Raw genomic sequence first — 21182 nt, forward strand, 5'->3', positions numbered from 1 at the left:
GTTGTGAAGTTCAGTGTGGTGGGACCTACTGAGGGATACAACCCATCGGCTGAAATATGAAACCATTGGACTACTACTAACAGTGAGCCTGTGTCTTGGGCCTATTACCCTTTAACACCCCACCCGATATAGCCATCGGCAGCGGGCTATAAGACTAAAATAGAGAAGTGCAGGTGCTCCTTGTCCCAGAGTACCTTGTTGCTGAGAAATCCCATTACCGTCCGATTAAAAGCATTGGAACACTGCTGAGAAGTGCCGGTACCAGGTGGTCAGGTTTTTGTTACTGGGGGCCAGTTTTGTAGCGCTGCAATATCAGCCCGCTGTAACAAAAGTAACCGTGGGCATAGTTGGTGTAGTTGGACTATGCGGAGGGCCACAGAGTTGGGAACAAACTCCATGGAACTTCGCCACCCGCCTCCACCCCCCCTATTAACAATGAATTATACATTAATAAAATGTCAAATAAAAAACAGTTACCTGTACTGCGGTGTCCCCGGACTGCCCTCCTCCTCGTCCTCACCGTCTCTGGTTTATCCTTGCGAAAAATTCGCGAGCGCCCTCACATGCGCATTTCTTGCAAGAAATACGCATGCCTTCGAGCGCGCGCATGCACAGTTTTTGCAAGGATTATCCAAAGAGGGCGAGGAAGAGGAGGAGGGCAGCCCGGGGACATCGCAGTATAGGTAAGTGTTTTTGTTTTAGTTTTCATTAATGTATAATTGTTAATGGGAGCGGTGAAGGCGGGTGCTGGCCAACTCCGCTCCGCTTCGGAATGCGCAGAGATTTGCCAACTCTGTGTTCTCCGTGGAACGCGGAGTAGGCGCAAATCTCTGCGGGTGGAGCGGAGTTCTCCGCCCAAGCCTGAACAAAAGCAGCAGCTATGCTTTTACTAGCACCCCCTAACACCTCTCCTTCCCCCGCCAGGGCTGGTCCAATTGAATTGCTAGGACTGGTTTGTGTTCTTAGTCTGATGCTGGCTGGTACTATCCCTTCCAAATTAAAGAAGTGCAGGCAATGAGAATCTGATAGTACCTGCCCATTTAAAGCACTGACACACAGAGACCAGGTAGCGGTTGGGGCCCTGACGACTTCAAACATCAGGGAATTAAAAATATTAAAGTTCCCTACCGGGAACCATTGCGTTTCGCATGGCCGGTGAAGGGTGCGGGCAAACAATTTTCATTTATTTTATTGTATTTAGTGCATTTTTATAAAGCGCGGATATTACTTGAAGGTGTCAATAGAGCCAGTTACGTTACAAGAGAAAAGTGTTACATAATAGAACATTACAAAGATAAACAGGAGACTTAAAATGAAGGGTACACAAACACAAAATCCAACACAGCACGCAGGGGTAAGGAATGTACAGTAAAAAAAAAAAAAATACAATAAAGAGCGAACTTCCTCGAGGGGCCTGAGAATGAAAGTAAACAATGTATGCAGAGGGGGCCTTGCAAGCTGCTGTTGGGAAACGATGCTTGCACGTATGTCCCGCTGAGTGGCGATCTGTGACCTTCACAACACCCTCTGCCACAATTTATGCAAACGATTCGCCAAAGGGTTAGTGGGTCCGCATAACTTTTTTTTGGCTTCATCCAGTTCTGGGAGGTTGTCTGCCTGTACTCACGTCCCCGCCAATAGCCAAACTGCAGCACGACGGATGTATCAATATTATCTTTTGGTTTCTTAAACGAAATTGCTCTTTCTGCCTCGAGCGGGGGCGTGCGTGCATTTAAAATACATAATTAAATGAACACGGACGGGGATGTCTTGCAGGGGGTGGGGCGGCGGAGGGGATGGAGAGGACGTTCTGCTGTAAGCGAGCTCTCTGATGTGACATGTGCTCAGATAATTACGCTGGGGCCGTGGCAGATGTCTCGTGTCTTGTTTAATTATTCATGTCGCCCAAGATCTGTTTCCAGCAGACGCACGCGCAAGGAAAGGTCAGAAATATGCCGGGGTCTCCGCTGGTTCGTGCGGGGGTTGGTGGAGCGCGCGAAACCTACTGCGTAAGAGGAATGATTGATGTTGGTCAAGGAAGACTTATTTGCGCCCGGAGGGGTCGGTGGAGGGGGGTCGGGGCTGTGACGGCAGCAACAAGCATTGCCAGCACCCCTCCTGCTGTGGCTGGGCCTGAAACTTCCTGCCATGGTTTTGTAAGGCAAAAAGAACAATTGATGGACAGAATGTAGAGCAGTGTCATACATTCGCCCCAGTACAGAGATAAGGGCATAAATCCATCGCTTTTTTGCTCCCCATGCCTTTCCAGTTTGAACCCAGCCATAAGCAAATCAGTTTTGACCCTGCGTCCAATGGGAACAGTCCAGCCCGAACTGCCAGGCCAGGCTCTCCCTGGTCTGGAAACAAGCATCCTAGGACCAGTTTCGGGGTTTCAGCCCTCATCAACCAAGCTTGCTTCAATCCAGTGGCATGGAGGGCACGGGACCCACGTCTGGGCAGTAGGGCATCCTGGTGGGAGAGCTGCCGGGTGGTGACGTGGGGCGGGGAAGAGGCAGGGTGGGGGGTAGTAAACACCATAATCTGGGCATACCAGTCCCACTCAAGTTGACAAATGCAAAAAGAACAATTGATGGAGGAATGCAGAACCATGTCACACATTCACCTCAGTTCAGAGATCTGGGCCTAAATCCATTGTTTTTCAACCCAGATCTGTGCCTGGGGTTGAATGTCTGAGAAGTTTAAGCGCTCCGTCCATCATCTCTTTGTGCTTGCTTGGTTTTGTAAGGCACCACACTGCCCATTTCTCTGCTCTCTTGCTGTGGCTATGAGTGAAACTCCCTGTAGTGGTCTTGTAAGGCAGCACACTGCCCATTTCTTATCCCCCTTGGTGTGGCAATGAGTGAATTTACCTGCTGTGGTCTTCCAAAGCAGCACACTGCCCGTTTCTTTTCCCACTTGCTTTGGCAATGAGCGAATCTCCCAGCTGTAATCTTCTAAGGCAGCACACTACCCATTCCTCTGCCCTTTTGCTGTGGCAATGCCCAGCGTTGGTCTTCTAGGGAAGACACTGCCCATTTCTCTGTGCTCTTGGTGTGGTTGGGCGTGAATCTCCAACGTGTGGGCTCAAGATGCAACATACTGTCCCTTTCTCTGCCCTCTACCTGTAGCCAGGCGCGCAACACCCATTGGGCTCACGGGGCTTCTGCCCCCCCCCCCCCTGTCGTGTGTGTCAGCCCGGGCGAAGACAGCTTAGCGGGCAGGCGAGCATCTAATTGCAGCCGCACCCGAGTACTTAACAGGTCTTTAAAAGACCTTTTAGTTGTAAATGAGGCTTTTAGTTGTAAATGAGGCTTTTGTTGTGTGTTCACCCCTTCTTACAGCCACTCTTGTCTAAGTTTGGAAGAATTAGCCCCCCCGAAATATTTTTCAGCCCCCCCCCCCTGAAATTTGGCTCCAGTTGCCCGCCTGCCTGTAGCTGTGAGTGAATCCCCCTGTTGTGGACTCCAGGTGCACCACACTGCCCCTTCTACGTAAACGCTTGCTGTGGCAGGGTGTGCTCTTCCTGCAGCGGTCTTCGGGTGCACCACACTGCCACTTTTCACAACCTTTCTGCCTTGGCAGGGCGTGGATCTCCATGCTTCCAAGGAAATGATGATGGGGCAGGTAGGACAACCATGTCAACATGGCAGGCCTCAGTATGAGCCTAGGAGGCTTTTCACATCTGGGAGAGACACTAACAGCCTTGGGGAGTGCTGAGATGGTGGGCAGGCTTGGCTCTAAGTCCAAGAACACGAGCTGAGCCATCAAAGGTGTAAACCAATCTACAAAAGTCATGCTAAAAGACCTCAAAGGGAAAACAAATATATATATCCAACATTCCTCACTATCTTTCTTGAATGACATTTAGTGAAAGTATTTTTTTCTTTAAAACATGAAACATTCAACAATTTTCTCAAGCGCTGACGACGTTGCTACAAGTTACCCGAAATGTGTCAGTTTGTCATGTTCTTTGTTTATAATGCATACATTGTTATTAAATGTGAAATAACATTATTTTATATTAGCCATATATAAGTGAGCTTTTTGCAGAGTACTGAATTTTGCTGTCAAACTGAATGGTTAAGGAAAATGATAGTGAAGCAGGGTGATGGCCCATAGATCACACAGTTTTGTCATGTGGGGGAGCTAGGATTTGAGTCCTGGATTGTATATTGTGCAGTCCTGAGACTGTAGGGTTACAGACTTCTCTCTTCCATTTAACACCAAAGATCAGTGCTTTGTGTTCAGTTCTGCAATTATTGTTATTCAATTAGTGTTAGTATATGGAGTTCAGTTAATACATTTATAGCACCTTAAATCAAACTGACGTGAAAGACATATGTGTACATGCGTGTAGTCATAAGACTTAAAGAAGTGCTTTATCTTGTTGGAATATTTCCACATGCTGAAGATCACACATAGAGATGGAACGTGCCTGCCTGAAATCATGCTGCACTTCCCATGTGTCTCCTTGAAGAGTTGTACCTTACGGTGTAAACTCTGTGGGTCTCCGAAACCCTTCATTTTTTTCTAATTATTCAATTATGGTAATTGAGGTGCTGAACCACTCCTAAAATCCTTCTTTTTCTCAAGTCAGTTAAGCCAGTAGTAACATTAACATGAAAAATCTTCTGCCTTCCCCTATCTGCTTGATCACCTGGGTTAAGGAACCGGCCAAATTAGGAGAGCCTGAATCCTCTACGACCATAATATAATAATTAACAAAACAAAGAGGTCTTGGAGCCCCAACAGAGTTTAGTCCTCAGGTTATAGCACTTCAAGGAGGCTTAGGGGATGTGCAGCATGACTTCAGAGAGACATGCTCTATCAGTCCCTGTTTGCTCTTCACTTTCCACTTTAACATTCTGGTGTGAGGGGGGATATAGGGGCATATTATCAAAGATCGGTGTTAAAATTATCGCCGTTTTATCGGTAGGAAACTGGCGATAATGGGCTTGATAATACGCCCTTGTTAATTCCAATAAAAGCCCATGTTAACACCAGAACATGGGCTTCAATGGGAATTAACAAGGGTGTATTATCAAGCCCATTATCGCTGTTTTATTGGCAGTTTCCTGCCGATAAAACGGCGATAGTTTTAACACCGGTCCTTGATAATATGCCCCTTGGTCCCCTGCTGGCCTCATCCAAAATTTGATGGCAGGGGCTAAATCTCCCTGGACCCTGATGGTTCATACACCCAAGGGCCCGAGTGTACATTTCGGGGGAAACTTATCTACGTTGATGGTCCTGTTTAAATCAGGCATTCCAACTTTCAACTCAGCACTGTCACAGCAGATAGGACCCCTGGGTTTTAATTAGAACTAGAGTGTTGAAAAGTGAGAGATAAAGAGTGGAGAGTAGGCGGGGAGCATCGTATGGAAGGAGTCTAAATACAGAACTAGAGAGGTGGGCGCGAGAGAAAGGAGGAGAAAGTGCGGCAACTAGAGTAAGATGTAGGTGTACAGTATGAAACAGAGAAAGGGAAGGAAGGGGGTACCGATAAAGATTACGACAAGGAGGACACACCTAGAGTGGAGGGGTAGTAAGAGGAAACGGGAGGGAAATGTGAATTATGGCAGGTTGGGGTGTAAATAAGGAGGGATTCTGGTTGTGGAAGCTACAGAGCATGAAAGAGAATATGTAAAACAAGGTATAAATAGTAAGAAGTAGGGTAGAGTTTGATACTAGACGTGGGAGGTTTAGGAACAGAAAGATGTAAATAGGGAGAGACAGTGTGTTGCGTGAACAAAGTCCCTCTGCAACTCGCACATTGACTCACGCTTCTGAAACTTCATTGCCTAGAACCCGCAAGAGATGTATAACCCTCTTGGTACTAAATACTTTGTAAGCTTAACGGGTAGTGCTCAATTTGTAAAAAAAAAATAATTATGTTCCAGGACCCTCTTCAGGAGGCCATTGTAGCTTGTACTGTCCACTAGCCCTGCTGCCAATGACTGTACCAACCCAACTACTAACCATCACACTCCTACAATTGTGACAATTCAGACTATTGCAGGTCCCAAAGCTATGGGAAGAGGAGTTGGCCTAACGGCTAGGGCTGTCGCCCATGAATCTGGGGAACTGGGTTTGAGTCTCGGCAATGACAGCTGAACATCCTGTGATTCTGGGCAAATCACTTAATCTCCCGGTGCCTAACAAAAATGAATGTGTCCTCATGTAATGCAACTGGTGCTATGTAAAGTGGGCTGATACCCGATCTGGGTCAAGTTTGCGCTATATAAAAAAAAAACTCTGTATGAGAATGGCTTGTGAGGCAGTTATTAGTCATTGTAATGTACATTGAATTAATAAAGATTAATAAAGAACTGTTGCTCTGCTCATCTCTAAATTAGTCAAAGAGTGCCACCATGTGGCAGACTGTCATGTGCCAGTCTTGACAATGAAGTGCTGATGCCAAGCTCCAGTAAGTGCTGGTTCAAATTAAGCACTGTTAGCTGGGGAAAATGACCCAGATTGTAGTGGCTTTTCGCACGGGAAGGCAGCTGCTGTAAAAAAGCAGAGGGGACACAAGAACATTAAATGCATATATCAACACAAAAATAATGTCAAGTGAAAAATACAAACTATTTACTTAAAAAGCTCTCACTTTTCCCACGTCCATGCTTTTGTAGATCTTCCAGCCTAACTTTTTTTCCTTTACATTCTGTTACTTGTAGTCAGCCATGCTTATCCCATTATAAATTCAGGGCTGCAAATATCAGAATACAAACAACGAAGCACGACTAAATGAGCTACTCCTGCAATAATGCAGGAAACTTGCTAACTCTGTTCTTACAACACAAAACTTCTAATGTAATCTAGTTGTAGAGAAATTAGATAGGTGCACTGGAAGCACAGCCCATATTATGGAGATATTGAAGTAGGCAGGAACTATTGGGAACTACGTGCATAAGGTTTTTTTTTTAATCTTACCAAACGAGTTCCCATACTTTTTTGTTAAAAAAACAACAATTCCTGAAAATGTGATGCCAGCCTTGATTTGCCTCAACCCATGTAGCTGTTCATGGGTACTGGCCAGTCAGAAGCCTGCCATGCGATTGACTCTGCCCAGACATTAATGCCCCCCCCCACCCGCTGTGCCTCCCTTTGACTGTTTAAACCATTCTGCTGCAGACCCATGGTCTTCTGTTGTACTGCCCCTGTCCCTTTGATAACTGGTTGTTTTTCCTTCTTTAGGAAAGCGAGCTGCTCACCTTTAACATCTCCCACCACCAGTCTTGGTGGAGCGAGCATGGTCCTGGCTGCCAGCGTAAGGAGGACTCCCTGGCTGCCATAAAAGGGGTGGATGCACAGTCCTACATCTCCATCGTCAACTGCGTAGTGGAGTACCAGTACATTGAGGTCCTGCAAAGCGCCTTCCAGATATTCATAGCGGTAAGATGTCACTCTTTTTGCGTGGGACTCCCGCAGGTTGGCTTGGGTATATGCGTCTCTCTCAGTGCCACTGGAAATGTGTTTACGCAACACATTTCTGATGTTCCTTTTTTGAATCCTTCATATTCTTACCCTAGTAATCTTGTAAAGTTGGTGTAAGTAAGTTTTGGAAAGTAAGAGTGTGATTACTAACCCTGGGCGTAGTACTACACTGCACTCACAGAACGTGCATAGTTTGCGCTCCTACCCACTACGCGAATTGCACGAAGCACAGTGTAAAAACACATCGCGGGCATGTTGTGCTTGCTCGCGGTCCTCAACATCAAGTTGGCGACCGCGAGCGAGCAAAATCAACATCCCGGCAAGACTTTTTCCTCGTTCGCGATCAGCAACATCAAGTTGCCGATCGCGAGCGTGGAAAATAAACCTCCCGGCGAGATTCTCAATGCGGGGAAGTCAGGTTTCTCATTGCGAGTGGTCGCCTATGCTCGCGACTGCTCTCGATGAGAAACTACCAGTCCGCGTTGAAAGCTGCAGCTTGAGTACAAATCTACTCGAGCGGCAGAAAAAGACTGCTTGCACTGTGCAAGATGCTTTTTACAATGATTGCACTGTGCGGAAAAGCATCCGGCACTGTGCAATCAGTGCGAATAGCATTTCCCTACCGCACTACGCAGTTCGCGTAGCTACGCATAGCAAGCGTAGTGCGAAGTGCACTTCGCATAGCTACGTGTAGTGCTACTACGCAACCTACACCCAGGGTTAGTGATTACCTCGGTAGGGCCAAGTTATAGTATGCAGTAAGCATTACAAGATAGTATATAGGTTGGCTAGTGCTTCAGTAACACTAATGCTATAGTAGTTTTGGTGCGAGTACGTTTTGTCTCATAACAGGGTGAGTAGCTCAGTGAAGTCAAGTTATGATAAATGGTAAATAACAAGTTCTGGGCCATAGGATGGATAATGCCTCAGTAAAGTGAAAGTTAAGTAAGTTTATTGTGTGTAAGTTTTGTTACATACGATTCTGAGTATCGCAGTAGGGTCAAGTTATGGAATGCTGTAAATAACAAGTTCTAGGACATAGGTTAGATAGTACCTTGGTAAAGCTAAAGTTATAGTATGTTGGAGTGTGAGACTCATGGTACAGAGTTATTCTATGTTCGACAATTTTAGATGATGAATTCCTCTGTAAGGTGCACGTTGGTTTAAGAGATCGAAAAACTGCCTCAGTTGAGACTGAGCACTTCGAGATAGGAGTGAACAGTGAGTGAGTGAGTAATGGTGTGCTAGCTTTAAAGAGTGACACACACAATATGTAGAAAGTTGAGAAGTGACGTATGATGTGTCTGAGGGTGAAAATCGCAGCATAGAGCGAGAAATATTATGTAGGAAGGTGAGTGGTTCTGTAAAGACAAGGCGATTGTATATGAATGAGTGACTGTCCTAAACTAGACCGATCAGCTGTTTGTAGAAGGACGAGCACCACAGGAAGATGTGAGTCTTGAAATGGAAGATTGTGAGTGCTTCCAAACAAAAGGCATACCTTTAGGAAGCTAAATAAGTAGCGAGTTAATTGTGTGTATCAAAATAAGCCCCTAGGTAAGGAGTGGCTAAAAGCAGATAGGCGGAATGAGTACATCGTTTTGTGTTGGTTGGTGGGAAGTCCTCAGTAAATAGTGAGTTGGGGAAAGCGAGATGTAGAGCCCTCAGGAATAAGTAATGGTGGAAGAAGTTGAGTGTGTCAGTACAGACAGAGAAAGTATATATGTTAAGTGAAGTACATCTGTAAGAAAGAGTAAATTTATGTAGTAAGATCAGTACCTATGTAAGTACTGGCTACTTGCACATAAGAAGATGAGTGCCTCGGGAAGGAGTGAGATTGTTATGTAGGAGTGTGTTTCAGTAAGGATCACAGTATTGGATTTTTAATTCTTTCTTCATCTTGTTTTCTAGCTCGTTGGATTTGTTTACGCATGTTACGTCATCAGCGCTATCACCGAGGAGGAAGACAGCTGTAAGTACACCCTGTCCCCTCATCCGTGCACTAGCTCTGGGGTCTCCAACAAACAGGTCAAACATTTTCAGTACATATTGCTAAAAGGCTCTCCATGAAAGAGATAACTTTCATGAAGGAGAGGCCACTCGTCCACAAACTCCTCCAGAACTGTAAGAGACATGATCTTCTATACAGATAAACTATTCAAGAATACTTGGGGAAGGGTTTGGGCACATCTAGCCACTTTCAAAACCATTAGTATGGAGTTCTGGTTCGCACAGACTATCCCAGCACATTGCGATACTTAAGGGCATCTCTGGAGAATATAATGATTTATGGGAGCTGGGTGAGCAGACCTGTCTGTAGTTAGGAGATGATTGGAAGTGCTTCCAGGCACTACTTTTCAAGTTTTACATCCTAGAAGATAAAACAGAATCAAGTTGAGTTGCAACTTCACCCAGGTACATTTCTGAGATCTGATGCTACTTGATACCATGCATGGAAACCAATGGGTATGTTTTTATTCATGGCCTGATACACATGTAATAAAAGCTTTAACACAGTTAGGCACAAGGGCTGAATGAATGAGTCTAGGAGGTATCTCCTCTGGATTTAAGAAGACTATGAATTAAACTCCCACGAATTGGGAATAAACTGTCATGCCTGGAATTACTGAGGTGTTTCACCCAGTTTTCCTCTGATTTCTGGGATGTTACCTCCTGCTCCAAGCAGGTGGTAAATAACTGCAGGTCAGGGGTTGTTGGGTGTGGGGTTGGGGAGGGAACCTGGGTGGTGAGGAGGCTGTGACCTCTCCTGGGGGGAAATGTTCTGTAGTGAGTGTGTGTGACAACCTAAGGTATGCAATTAACAAGCTCCTCTGCAAAGCATTGGGGTTCCTTGTTGTTGGTTGGGTAACTTCCCTTGCCTAGACCTCAGTTTTTCTCTTAACTACTTACTGGCAACATAGTGGTATTTGTTTCACACTCTTGCATTCAAGATTGCATATCTTCATAGGAAACAGATAAAACTAGTGGGGAAGCAGAGAATGTTATTCATCAGTAAAAGGACAGCAAGTTAATTCAACTATCTGTTGAATAGGAACATAGCGTGCATTCTCTAGGGGGGAGAGGGGGCACAGACATATTTTTACAAAACACCCAGTCAAGTAGAGCGGCTCTCTGTTTTTTGAAGTTTGAAATGTGTGTGGGCGCTGCAAAGTAATAGTTCAAAGAACAATTTACAAAAGGATATTATACAAAATGTTTAAGTTTAAGGGAGTGACAGTTTAAAGCTGTTAAACCCGCCAGCCATGTATGCATGGCATATCACGTTATGGACGGACAGCTCTGAGCATTAGTCCACTTGTCCTAATTTTTTGCATGCTGAGTGGTCCAGCTGGGAGAGGTGTGGCGCAGCAGGCAGAGTGGCTGACTCTGGAGCGCGGCACTCACGGTTTGATCACCGGCGGCCGCTGAGCTCAGCATCATGTGACTCTGGGCAAAATCTCACTTAATCTCCCCAACGGAACCCTAGCGCCTGGATACCCTTAAGGGTGATAAGTTTGCGCTTTACAAAAATTATTTGGAATTATATGAATCTCTGAGACTCTATGACCCACATGAACCTGAAAGTGGTAGATGGATGGATTTTATCAGTTCTGCCATGAATGACAGCAGGGACATGGAGCCTGACGTGTCCCATCGGTCACAGGCCACTCTGAAGTTCTACTTCCCTGGGCATGCCATGCAGCAGTACTCCAGGGGAACAGGCAGAGGCACTTCCTTGCCTCCTCCTCCGCTCCCTCCAGCATGCACAGACTCTTCTAACCCCAACCCGGTGGTCGCCTATTCATCATTGCTCCTTCTGGCAGTATGCCAGCATTCAACGTCCATCACTTCTAAGCACCTTTGGAAATTTGCAAAGAATCTTTCCAGCATGACCATCTCACAGAGTCACAGGATGAAACATTTTCTCTTGCCCAGCCCCACAGTCCTGTGAACTTTAACACTTATCCAGTCAGTCCCCATTCCATGCAACACTGTAGAACAATATCTAAATTGTTAAAAAGGGGGGAACTGTCCTAATCCACTATGAGGAAAGAATGAGTAATCCTTCCCTAGTCTGCAAGCCTTTTCCCTCTAGCATATGATCCTGGCGAAGACTCAAAGCAAACAGTTAGCCTGTGGCATATGGTTCTGGCAGAGGTTTGAAATGCACCACAGGTACATTATGTTTGCCATACTGAGGGATGACCGGATTTTTAAAGAAATGGCACATTGCAGAAACACAGAAGTAGGACTGCATTGTGCATCAAACGAGGGACATAGAATGACTTAACAGCAGCGAGGAGCCCAGAAGACACAGATAAATGAGGTACAAAGGGAGATAAAATGCAGCTTGTACACACAGTATCATCTGTTTAATGAATCCTCATTATGCTAGGGGCCGCCTCACCTGCACTGTTACACATGAAAAATAGTATCCCTCTGTGTTGAGTCAACCTTTTTGGAAACCGGGACATGTGCTGAAGTTATTAATATTTTCTGGGACCGGCTGTGAAAAAGTATGACTCTCCCACCACATCTGGGACACCTGGTTACCATAGCTTACTGGTATTTCACTGGAGGGAGGGCCCGTTTTTCTCTAGCAAAATTGAAGTATAGAAATATCTGGGTTCCAGAACACACACTATTAAGGAACAAAGAGATGAGAGCTGCACATACACAGACTCTTATGAAGGATGTTGATGAGAGGCTTACTCATAGGCCCATCCGTGTAGACCCATCTAAAAACAAGCATTGGCAAAGCCAATAGGACCTGGCTATGAGAGATTTGGCACTGTATTATAGCCATGCTGTACAGCAGCGTGAATGCTCTGCAGTGTGGCTAAAACTACTTTAAACAAGCATTGAAAATGCAATAGGTCTCGCAGCATTAGAGTTAGTGCTTTTAGAATTGTTTATGGGTTTTTTTTGTAAATCTTTAGCATTTTTGTTTCCTGTAGCCAATGCTAAAGAATTTAAAAAAAAAAAGCCATAAACATTTTTAAAAGCTCTGAAATGCAGTCTGAAATGCTGGATATATATTCAGTACAGATACACTATATTGTTAATGAAGACATAGGATATAATATGTTGTACTGTATACACACAATTAGATGGGAACGTGCTGTGTGTGTCAGCGATTGAATGTGGAGGTGATGGTGGATGTGGTGGTGGATGTGGTGGTGGATTCGGTGGATGTGGTGGTGGTGGATGTGGTGGTGGATGTGGTGGTGGATGTGGTGGTGGATGTGGTGGTGGATGTGGTGGTGGATGTGGATGCGGTGGATGTGGTGGGATGTGGTGGTGGATGTGTTGGTGGTGGATGTGGTGGTGGATGTGGTGGTGGATGTGGTGGTGGATACGGAGGTGGAGGATGTGGTGGATGTGGTGGTGGTGGATGCGGTGGATGTGGTGGTGGATGTGGTGGATATGGTGGTGGATGTGGTGGTGGTGGGTGTGGTTGATGTGGTGGTGGATGCGGTGGATGTGGTGGTGGTGGATGTGGTGGTGGATGCAGTGGTGGATGCGGTGGTGAATGTGGCGGTGGATGTCATGGTGGATGTGGAGGTGGTGGTGGATGTGGTGGTGGATGTGGTGGTGGATGTGGTGGTGATGGTGGATGTGGTGGTGGATGCGGTGGATGTGTTGATGGTGGATGTGGTGGTGGTGGTGGATGCGGTGGTGGTGGTGGATGGGGTGGTGGTGGTGGATGGGGTGGTGGATGTAGTGGTGGTGGATGTGGTGGATGTGGCGGTGGATGTGGTGGTGGCGGTGGATGTGCCGTCCCAGAGTGATGTGGCGCCGTCCCAGAGTGATATGGTGGTGTTGTGCGGCGTGCAGCAGTGTGCGGGGTGCAGCAGTGTGAGGCGTGCAGCAGTGTGAGGCATGCAGCAGTGTGAGGCGTGCAGCAGTGTGAGGCGTGCAGCAGTGTGAGGCGTGCAGGGGTGAGAGGCGTGCAGGGGTGAGAGGCGTGCAGGGGTGAGAGGCGTGCAGGGGTGAGGGAGGGTGAGGGTGTGTGAGGGTGTGTGAGGGTGTGTGAGGGTGTGTGAGGGTGTGTGAGGGGGTGTGAGGGTGAGGGGGTGTGAGGGTGAGGGGGTCTGAGGGGGTGTGGGGGTGTGAGGGTGAGGGGGTGTGAGGGTGTGAGGGTGAGGGGGTGTGAGTGAGGGGGTGTGTGGGTGAGGGGGTGTGAGGGTGAGGGGGTGTGTGGGTGAGGGGGTGTGTGGGTGAGGAGGTGTGTGGGTGAGGGGGTGTGTGGGTGAGGGGGTGGGAGGGGGAGGGTGTGTGAGGGTGAGGGGGTGTGAGGGTGAGGGGTGTGAGGGTGAGGGGGTGTGTGGGTGAGGGGGGTGAGGGTGAGGGGGAGTGAGGGTGAGGGGGAGTGAGAGTGAGGGGGAGTGAGAGTGAGGGGGAGTGAGAGTGAGGGGGAGTGAGAGTGAGGGGGTGTGAGAGCGAGGGGGTGTGAGAGTGAGGGGGTGTGAGGGGGTGTGGCGGTGTGAGGGAGAGGGTGAGGAGTGTGAGGGTGAGGGGGAGGGAGGGGGTGTGTGAGGGTGAGGGGGTGTGCATTCTGAGGGTGTGTGGCGGTGTGAGGGGGTGAGGGCGTGTGAGGGTGAGGGGGTGTGCATTCTGAGGGTGTGTGGCGGTGTGAGGGGGTGAGGGCGTGTGAGGGTGTGTGTAAGGGTGAGAGGGTGGGTGTGTGTGAGGGTGAGAGGGTGGGTGAGAGGGTGGGTGAGGGTGAGGGGGTGAGTGAGGGGGTGAGGGAGGGGGTGAGTGAGGGGGTGAGTGAGGGTGAGGGGGAGAGTGAGGGGGTGAGAGTGAGTCAGGTGAGTGAGGGTGTGAGAGTGAGTGAGGGTGAGAGGGTTGTGAGAGTGAGTGAGGGTGAGAGGGTTGTGAGGGTGAGTGAGGGTGAGTGAGGGTGAGTGAGTGAGGGTGAGGGGTGAGTGAGTGAGGGTGAGTGAGAGTGAGGGCTCTGAGGGGGTGTGGCGGTGTGAGGGAGAGGGTGAGGGGGGTGAGGGGGAGTGAGGCGGTGGGTGAGGGGGTGTGCATTCTAAGGGAGTGTGGCGGTGTGAGTGGGTGAGGGCGTGTGAGGGTGAGGGGGTGTGCATTCTGAGTGGGGGGTGGCGGTGTGAGGGGGTGAGGGCGTGTGAGGGGGTGGGTGAGAGGGTGGGTGAGAGGGTGGGTGAGAGGGTGAGTGAGGGTGAGGGGGTGAGTGAGGGGGTGAGGGGGTGAGGGGGGTGAGTGAGGGGGTGAGGGGGTGAGTGAGGGGGTGAGTGAAGGTGAGGGGGTGAGTGAGGGGTGAGAGTGAGTGAGGTGAGTGAGGGGGTGAGAGTGAGTGAGGGTGAGAGGGTTGTGAGAGTGAGTGAGGGTGAGAGGGTTGTGAGGGTGCCTGTAGATGGCAGACTCGTTCCCTACATTCTCTGGGTATGCAATAGGTCTGATAAAAACACATTTCCTGGGCTGCTGTTTCCTCCCAGTCCACCACTGCAACAGAGGTGCAACAGAAAAGAATACAGTGACATAGCCGAGTACCCAGTACCCTGGAAAAGAGTCAATCACTGCTAACTGACCTCTTTATATAGCAGGGATAACGAGTTCTCGTGGGTGCTTTTCCACACGAACACACCATCGTCACAAGATGTGTTGTTACTTCGAATTGGCTAGCGTTACATTCGCATCTGCTGCTCAGAGCCTGCTTGTTCAATAATGAATTCACAGTTCGGAACGTGTTAACATTAGGACATTTTGTCTGCTTGGAGAAATGCATTTTGTCAGATGCAAATGGGAGCGCCTCAAACCCCGAAGCACATTTTTAATTGTTTTACTCCTGCTAAAAATGACTGCATACCTGCAAGCATCTGTCAGATCGTTTATGAACTGAACAAAATGTCTGCACCCCCGCGTGCTCCTCCAAGGGTGTGCTCGGTCTATTGTTTATAGGCCCCTTCGAGCTATTCTGCAGCAGAACATAGCCTCGAATAGACTGTGGCACTGCAGCGACAAGGATGCATGTTTCACCCCAGCTGTAGAGCAATTCAGAGTAGGCTGAACCATGATACTAATTGATTGTGAAAGAACAAATAACAGTTTTGTCACTTTAAAGCACTGCTCGACTCATTTGAAAGAATATGCATTAACACCTCTTGATCTGTGTCAAAGTGAAAAAGAATGTTGAATATTAAAGGGATGAAGGCTTATTGCTGCATATATCAGCTTTGATCTTAATTGGCTCCTGCTATCGCTAGTTACACTTGGGTTGTTTGCCAGCTTTCCTATGAGAGCAGGCGCCCCTCCCCCACGCCAGAGCAGGCTGCCAGGGTGCTTGCAATTGGCCAGGATGACTTCTAACGATGCAGATGCTAAGTAGATGATTGGCGGCACATCGAGGTCTGACGGCTCAAGGGACGGGAAATGTACCGCTCGTCAGGCTTTCAGCAGGAAATTAATTAAAAAATAAAAAACTAGGGGGAGGGGGCGGGAGGCGGAGAGTTGAGGCAGGAAGAATTAAGTGAGAGAAATGTGTGGAGAACAGATGAGCACGAAGAGAAGTGGGGGCGAGAGGGTAGAAAGAAAAGAGAAAGATGTGAGAGTAGGCGGGAGAAACGAGGAGCTAAGGAAACAGAGGTAAAGGGAGGCAAACGTGTGGGGAGACGAGGAAAGCAGACGTGGCAAATGTTGGAGAAAAGAAAGGAACAGGAGATGGGCATAGAAGGAGGTTCAGAGAGGGAATAGAAAGGAAGGGATAGAAGTAAGGGGCAAAGAGTGACAAGTGAGCAAGAAGAACAAGACGGAGGGAAGAGAGGGGAGGGGGGAGGAGAAATGCGACACGGCGGGAAGGGGCAGGCAGGATGACTCAGGGGAGGGGGCGGAGCGGGGCAGAGCGGCATGTGGGTGTGAACAAGCCGGGCCTTTGAAGTGAAGCTAAGCTTCACTTCAAAGGTGTCGGAGGAATGCGGGCGGCTGTGCACGCGCTTTTAAGCTCAATGCACATGCGCATTGAGCTTAAAAGTCACGGGCACTGCAAGGAATCGCCACGATTCCTTGCAAGTTAGATAAAGTCTGGATGAGCCCCTATAGTCTCGCTTGCTCGATGCGCATGCGCATCGACAGGCGAGACCTAAAAAGCAGTATGGCACATCCAGGGCTAATTACCTTTTTTATTTTTTTAAACGTGCATTCACAGTGGATGCCTCATAGTCCTTCTTTATTTTTATTTTTAGCTATGAGCACAGCAGCCACATGGCTACATGCCAAAGTTAGCAATGCCCACGCTGTACAGCAAGAGCAAAAGGCAATGGCAGAGCCAATAGTCTTAAAGGCGAGACCAACTGGATTTGCCAATGCTTGTTTCAATTCAATACAATACTCCTATAATTGTAAGCAACTCAGTTAATCTCCCCTAAAAGAAAAGATGACATTTGGGAAAACATCCCATCACAAAAATAAAGCAATTGAGCCCATGTCCATGTCTTAGTGAAAATACATTTGCAAGCAGATAACATCTGTTGTTACAATAAACATCCATTTCACATAAGAAAAGGGCGTATATAAAGTGCATGCAGCATAGCAAAAGATAGCTGCAAATGGAAAGAGGTTCAACAGGGATGACAGAGAAGAAGAAAATCTAAATGTAGTGCCTAAATCACAGAGCGATCAGCAGAAGGGCAGCAATCAAGCTGAATCAGTCAGTACTTGGTCCATGCTCCAGCCGAAATAAGAGAAAGTGAAGCCAGCATGCACTGGCAAATTAGAAGGCAGCAAATAAGAGTGACAATGAAGCCAGCAAATGGTAAGCAATGGGCAGACAGCAAGCCCCTTATTGTATATAATATATCTCGCAAGCAAAAGCACATGCAACTCATGCGCTGTTGCAGACCAGGCCTAAAAATGAAATAAGAGGCCTTTAGAGTGTGTAAATGTTTAAAGTACATTGGGAGCCAATTGCATGATGGCCATTGGGGAACAATGGTAAACCTTTTAGGGGGGTGAGTGTTGTGCATTAGGTAAATGGTGGGTGGTGGAATAGGTGGCCCTAGGTTTCAAGCCTGTCTTCCTAGTTTGAGCAAATGGTGTGTTCCTAGACAAATTTATATCCTGTTAATGGAGTGATTAGAAAGAGTCTAACGCCAACATTTAGTCCTCATGAAAACAGTAGCTTTATACATAGGACTGGTAGTTTCCTCCAAAAAGACTCTGGGGTATTGGTGTGTGTTTTATCGATTACAACGACCAATCACACTGAGAATAACTGAGTCAAAGTAAAAGCTGGGAGAGGTGACCAGCTGGCAAAGGATTGAGCAACAGATGCTGCACAAAGGGGAAGCCAGATCACCCAAGAAGAAACCCAATATATACTTGCTGCCAAATAGCCTCTCGCGTTAGGTTCTCCCCGTTAGTCCTGACGTTTCAACCAACAAACACCTTGCGTTGTGAGCCTTGTAAACCCATACCTATAATGGGGAAAAGAGAAATGCTGTTGGCTTAAAAACCAACACTGGATAAAGGGGCATGACATGGAGCCAAGCGATATATTTTTTTACTAATATCACTGCCATATTCGGTTGTTTTGCCAAATGTTTATATTGATGACAGCTATATGTTGCCTGGCAGCCTATGCGTCCACAGAGGCTGGGAGGTAAAACGTTTACCTACAGCTAAGCATGGATGAGGGTAGCGGAAGCGACATCATGCACACGTTTATCCCCAATGCATGATTTATTTTATTTTATTCATTTTTATAAAGCGCGGACTTTACCCGAAGGTGTCAGAGCGCTGTACAATAGAACCAGTTACGGTACATGAGAGAAATGTTACAAAAATGGAAACAAATAAAAATGGCAGGCCATAGAATCAAAACAACGCAGGCAAAAGGAACACAATATCAAACACAGCAAGCACAGAATGTACAAACAAAAATATAAATATATATGACAAATTTACAATGACTAAAGAACTTCCTGGCGGGGTTTGAGAAGGAAAGAATTAGTTCTGAAAGTGTCTTTGGAATAGAAGAGATTTGAGGTCCGCTTTGAAGATCTGGAAGGAGGTGATGGCGGGAGCAAAGGATGTCACTTCCCCAATTTCTTTGACCTCTGGTCAGAACCATAGCCTCACATCAGCCTTCTGAAGGGCACAGGAATGAGAAGAAATGACAGGAAGTAAACATTGAACAGCTGTTTGAAGCTCTGTGTTTTTCGCTGTCGCTGGCCTTGCCTCCTTGACTGCTGGCAGCACAGGGTACAAAAGTAGTGCCAAGAGTAGGGTGACCAGACGTCCCCGTTTTCCCAGGACGGTCCCCGTTTTTGGAGAATTGTCCCCGTGTCCCGACACTTTTCTCCAAGTGACTCAAATGCCCCTGTTTTCAAACAGTGTCCCTGTTAAACACAGAAATGTCCCTGTTTTTCATTGTTCCGGTTGAGCATGCGCACCCTTGCTCTCTTTTTTTGCAACTATATGCTATAGTCCTTAAAAGTGTAACTATAATAAAAAGTACTAATGCTGCTGCATAAAGGAGAGGGGTGCCAATAAAAGACCTTGGATTTGTTATCTGTAATGCTTCATCATCTCGGTCTGTGGAGGGAGCTGTGTAGTCATTTTTCTATGTCTGACAGCTAATCAATTATGTTGATGGTTACTGAAAAACATAGTCCTACTTCTATGTCTATGACCTGTCCCCGTTTTTAGGTTTCGACTGCAAAAAGCTGCGCAAGCAGCTTTTGCGCAGGAGAAATCTAATGAGAACTGTAGTGTGGGTTTGGGTCGGCCCTCGTCATTCATTGGCTGGCTCCATAAATGGAGCTTAGCCATTGGACGAGGGGCCTGTCCGTCAATGCCGGACCAGATTCGGGGGCGTTCCCGAGATTCTTTGGCTTTTGCCGACGTCACGCGACGTCAGCCGAAAGCCGGGAACGCCCCCGAATCTGGTCCGGCATTGCCGGCACTTCTGCGTCTCTCCACCCCCCTTTCCCGCCCCCCTCCCGCTTGTTTCCTGATGCTGGCCTCGCAATGGCGTGCCTTTCCCGCCCCCTTTCCCGCTGGAAGCTGTGCCGCTGCCCCGGCTCTGTTTCCCGCCGCGCCATTTTCAAACCGCTGAACGCCAGAGTCCTCTGGGAGCCGAGAAGGGAGGAGAAGCGGCCTGCTATGCTCCTCCAGGCCGCGGCACCGAGTGGCTCGGGATCAGTTGCAACGGAGATCGGCAGGAGCGCTGGACCGCGAGAAGCCGCCTGATCCGCTGCGCACAGTAAGTAGGGCTTTGAGGGTGCCAGCCACCCCTGGTTACTTCCTCTTGCCACACTGCCACAGCGTGTTTTAGCATCCATGGCTTCCACGGGGTGTACTGCTGCCACGAAAAGTCCCACATTTGAGCACTGGGTACCGTTAGAGGACTTGTGGGCACATGATCCAGGCTTTTGTGGTGCTTCCTCGTGACACAGGTCAGAGAGAGGTTGAAAGAAACCGGTAGATGGGAAGGGAGCATGAGCAGCTAGTGTCGTAAGGCACATTACTGTGCAGCACCTACTTCCGCTGGCACAGCCTGCCCCTCCTTCTGGTATCATTTTCAGACAAAGGAAACTCTTCAGCCTTCTGCTGATTATATTAAATGTTGTGCGGGCATTGCGAATATTCCGGCCCATCAGTCATCTACCCATTACAGAACATCCCTATCTGTCCTTAAAATCTATTGGGCACACAGAGACAGTGTTCAGAAATGTCTTTATTTACCTTCGCCTCAGAGTCTCTCAGCCTTCATCCTTGTGGAATCTCTGACGTGCAGTGATGTCAGTCTGGGCGGCAGGCCTGGACAAGACTCCCACAGGCAGGCCATTCCCAAAGGCACCTTTTCAGAGCCTGAAGGCTACTAGGATTTTAACAAAATGTGTCGACTGCTCTTTATTCCAGTTTATTTTTCCATCCACCTCAAATCTTTAGTTCCTGCAGGTTAGATCACGCATTTCCCCCATTATGTGCTCTTCTGTCTGTTCGCAAGTTGTTTCCTCTGCTTGCGTACTCGGTGTTTTGTTTGTTTTCCAATGCTGGTGAAAGGCGAGTGGCTCGTAATTATACTGCTGGAACCATCTTTCTCAGTAGTGACAGACAAAACATTACCACATTCTTTCCTTGGCGGACTTTATTCCTCTCCCCTTCTCTTTTTTCGTCCCTTATGTGGCTGCCCCATTATTCCTATGTTTAACAAAAATGCGTCACAACTGGAGCAGCTCACAGGATTCCCGAGCTGTGTGATAGTAACTGGCTCACGTCGCTGCCACTGGTCTGGGCTCACAACTCCTTGTAAATCCGTATTTGTAAAGCGCGAACTACACACCTTTAAGGGTCTCTAGGCGCTGGGGAGAGGGGGGGGGGGGGCGGGCGTCGTGGAAATCAAGTGAGGTAGTGCCCAGAGTCACATGGTGCTGAGCTGAGCTGCCGCTGGAGCCGGGGATCGAACCATGAACACTGTGCTCCGAAGTCAGCTTCCCTGGCCGCTGCACCACACCACTCCACCTCCCTGGGTTGTTCTGTCGGTGCCCCCCGACGTGGTGCTGTCGAGGGCCCCTCTGCTGGCCATTGGCACCGGTGTGCCTTTGTTGTTTTCAAGCATGGCCCTTAAACCAATATAATGACTCTATCTTAGCCTACCCTGTCCCTCCTTTATTAAATGTTGCTCGAGCAGCCGAATCCCTTTCCAATTATAATAAAATGTTTGTCCTGTTTAATCTCGTAAATAACCTCTTTGGTTTAAATTTCCTGGGAAA

At 47.9% G+C, this 21182-nt stretch overlaps 1 protein-coding gene across 1 annotated transcript in view; it reads left to right on the plus strand.

Moving 5' to 3' along the window:
- Nucleotides 1–21182, plus strand: part of NKAIN4 (sodium/potassium transporting ATPase interacting 4) — a 190191-nt gene that overhangs the window by 138813 nt on the left and 30196 nt on the right. The window contains exons 4-5 of the mRNA XM_078650428.1: nucleotides 7201–7398; nucleotides 9352–9412. Coding sequence (XP_078506554.1) covers nucleotides 7201–7398; nucleotides 9352–9412 — 259 coding nt within the window. The remainder of the gene's footprint in view (nucleotides 1–7200; nucleotides 7399–9351; nucleotides 9413–21182) is intronic.

This window comes from Lissotriton helveticus, chromosome 7 (genome assembly GCF_964261635.1).
Source record: "Lissotriton helveticus chromosome 7, aLisHel1.1, whole genome shotgun sequence".
Classification (NCBI taxonomy): Eukaryota; Metazoa; Chordata; class Amphibia; order Caudata; family Salamandridae; genus Lissotriton; species Lissotriton helveticus.